The sequence below is a fragment of the Egretta garzetta genome, unplaced genomic scaffold, assembly GCF_000687185.1.
Source record: "Egretta garzetta isolate BGI_Z169 unplaced genomic scaffold, ASM68718v1 scaffold737, whole genome shotgun sequence".
Taxonomy (NCBI): Eukaryota; Metazoa; Chordata; class Aves; order Pelecaniformes; family Ardeidae; genus Egretta; species Egretta garzetta.
In genome coordinates, this window is record NW_009260195.1 from 111,758 (window position 1) to 112,487 (window position 730).

General features: G+C 60.7%; 1 protein-coding gene across 1 annotated transcript in view; it reads left to right on the forward strand.

The window, feature by feature from the left end:
- MEGF6 (multiple EGF like domains 6) overlaps window positions 1-730 on the forward strand; it is a 117,524-nt gene that overhangs the window by 108,709 nt on the left and 8,085 nt on the right. The window contains exon 22 of the mRNA XM_035897589.1: window positions 616-728. Within this exon, the coding sequence (XP_035753482.1) occupies window positions 616-728 (113 nt within the window). The remainder of the gene's footprint in view (window positions 1-615; window positions 729-730) is intronic.

The window sequence follows — 730 nt, forward strand, 5'->3', positions numbered from 1 at the left end:
TGCTGAGGGCCAGGGTTTGGGGGTGGGATGGCAGGGGTAGGGGAACGGTTGGGCTTGATGAGCTTAAAGGGCTTTCCCAACCCAAACGATTCTGTGATTCTATGATTCTATGAATTGCTCATCCACTGCACTGAGCATTTGGACACCAAGTCAGTGACGCCTGGAGGCACAGCTTGGTGAAACCGCGCACGAGAGCAATCACCCATGTGCTTAAATGGCTTTTTTCCTCTGCCGTGCGCTGGCCCTCTCTGGGTCTAGGAGAGGAGGGGGTGCAGGAGCTCGGGACCGAAGGCGTGGGAGCCAGCTGAGCGTCTCCTGGCTGCTGAAGGCAGCCAACCTTTTTCCTTTAGTGTGTTGGCCACCACCAGGGCTAGGAGGGCTCTAAAGAGATCAGGCACCCAGTGTCCTGAGCCATCACTCACCTGAGCAGGCTGCAATACTGGAGGGCTTTGTGCGGGCAGCTGAGCAGCCTCGGGGTGTCACTGGCCTCTCCTTGCAAGCGATCACGGCTTCGTGTCACCTATCAGCCACCCACCTACGCTCTGGGGGGCTACCAGCGGTGTTTGCCTTTGGACCTGTGTTCTGACTTGGGTGTTTGGCCCGGTGTTCCCTCAGCCTGCCCGGCAGGGTTCTACGGGAGGAGCTGCCGCCAGCGCTGCCTCTGCCAGAACGGTGGCACGTGTGACCCGGCCACGGGGCTCTGTGCTTGCCCCGGGGGCTGGACGGGGGT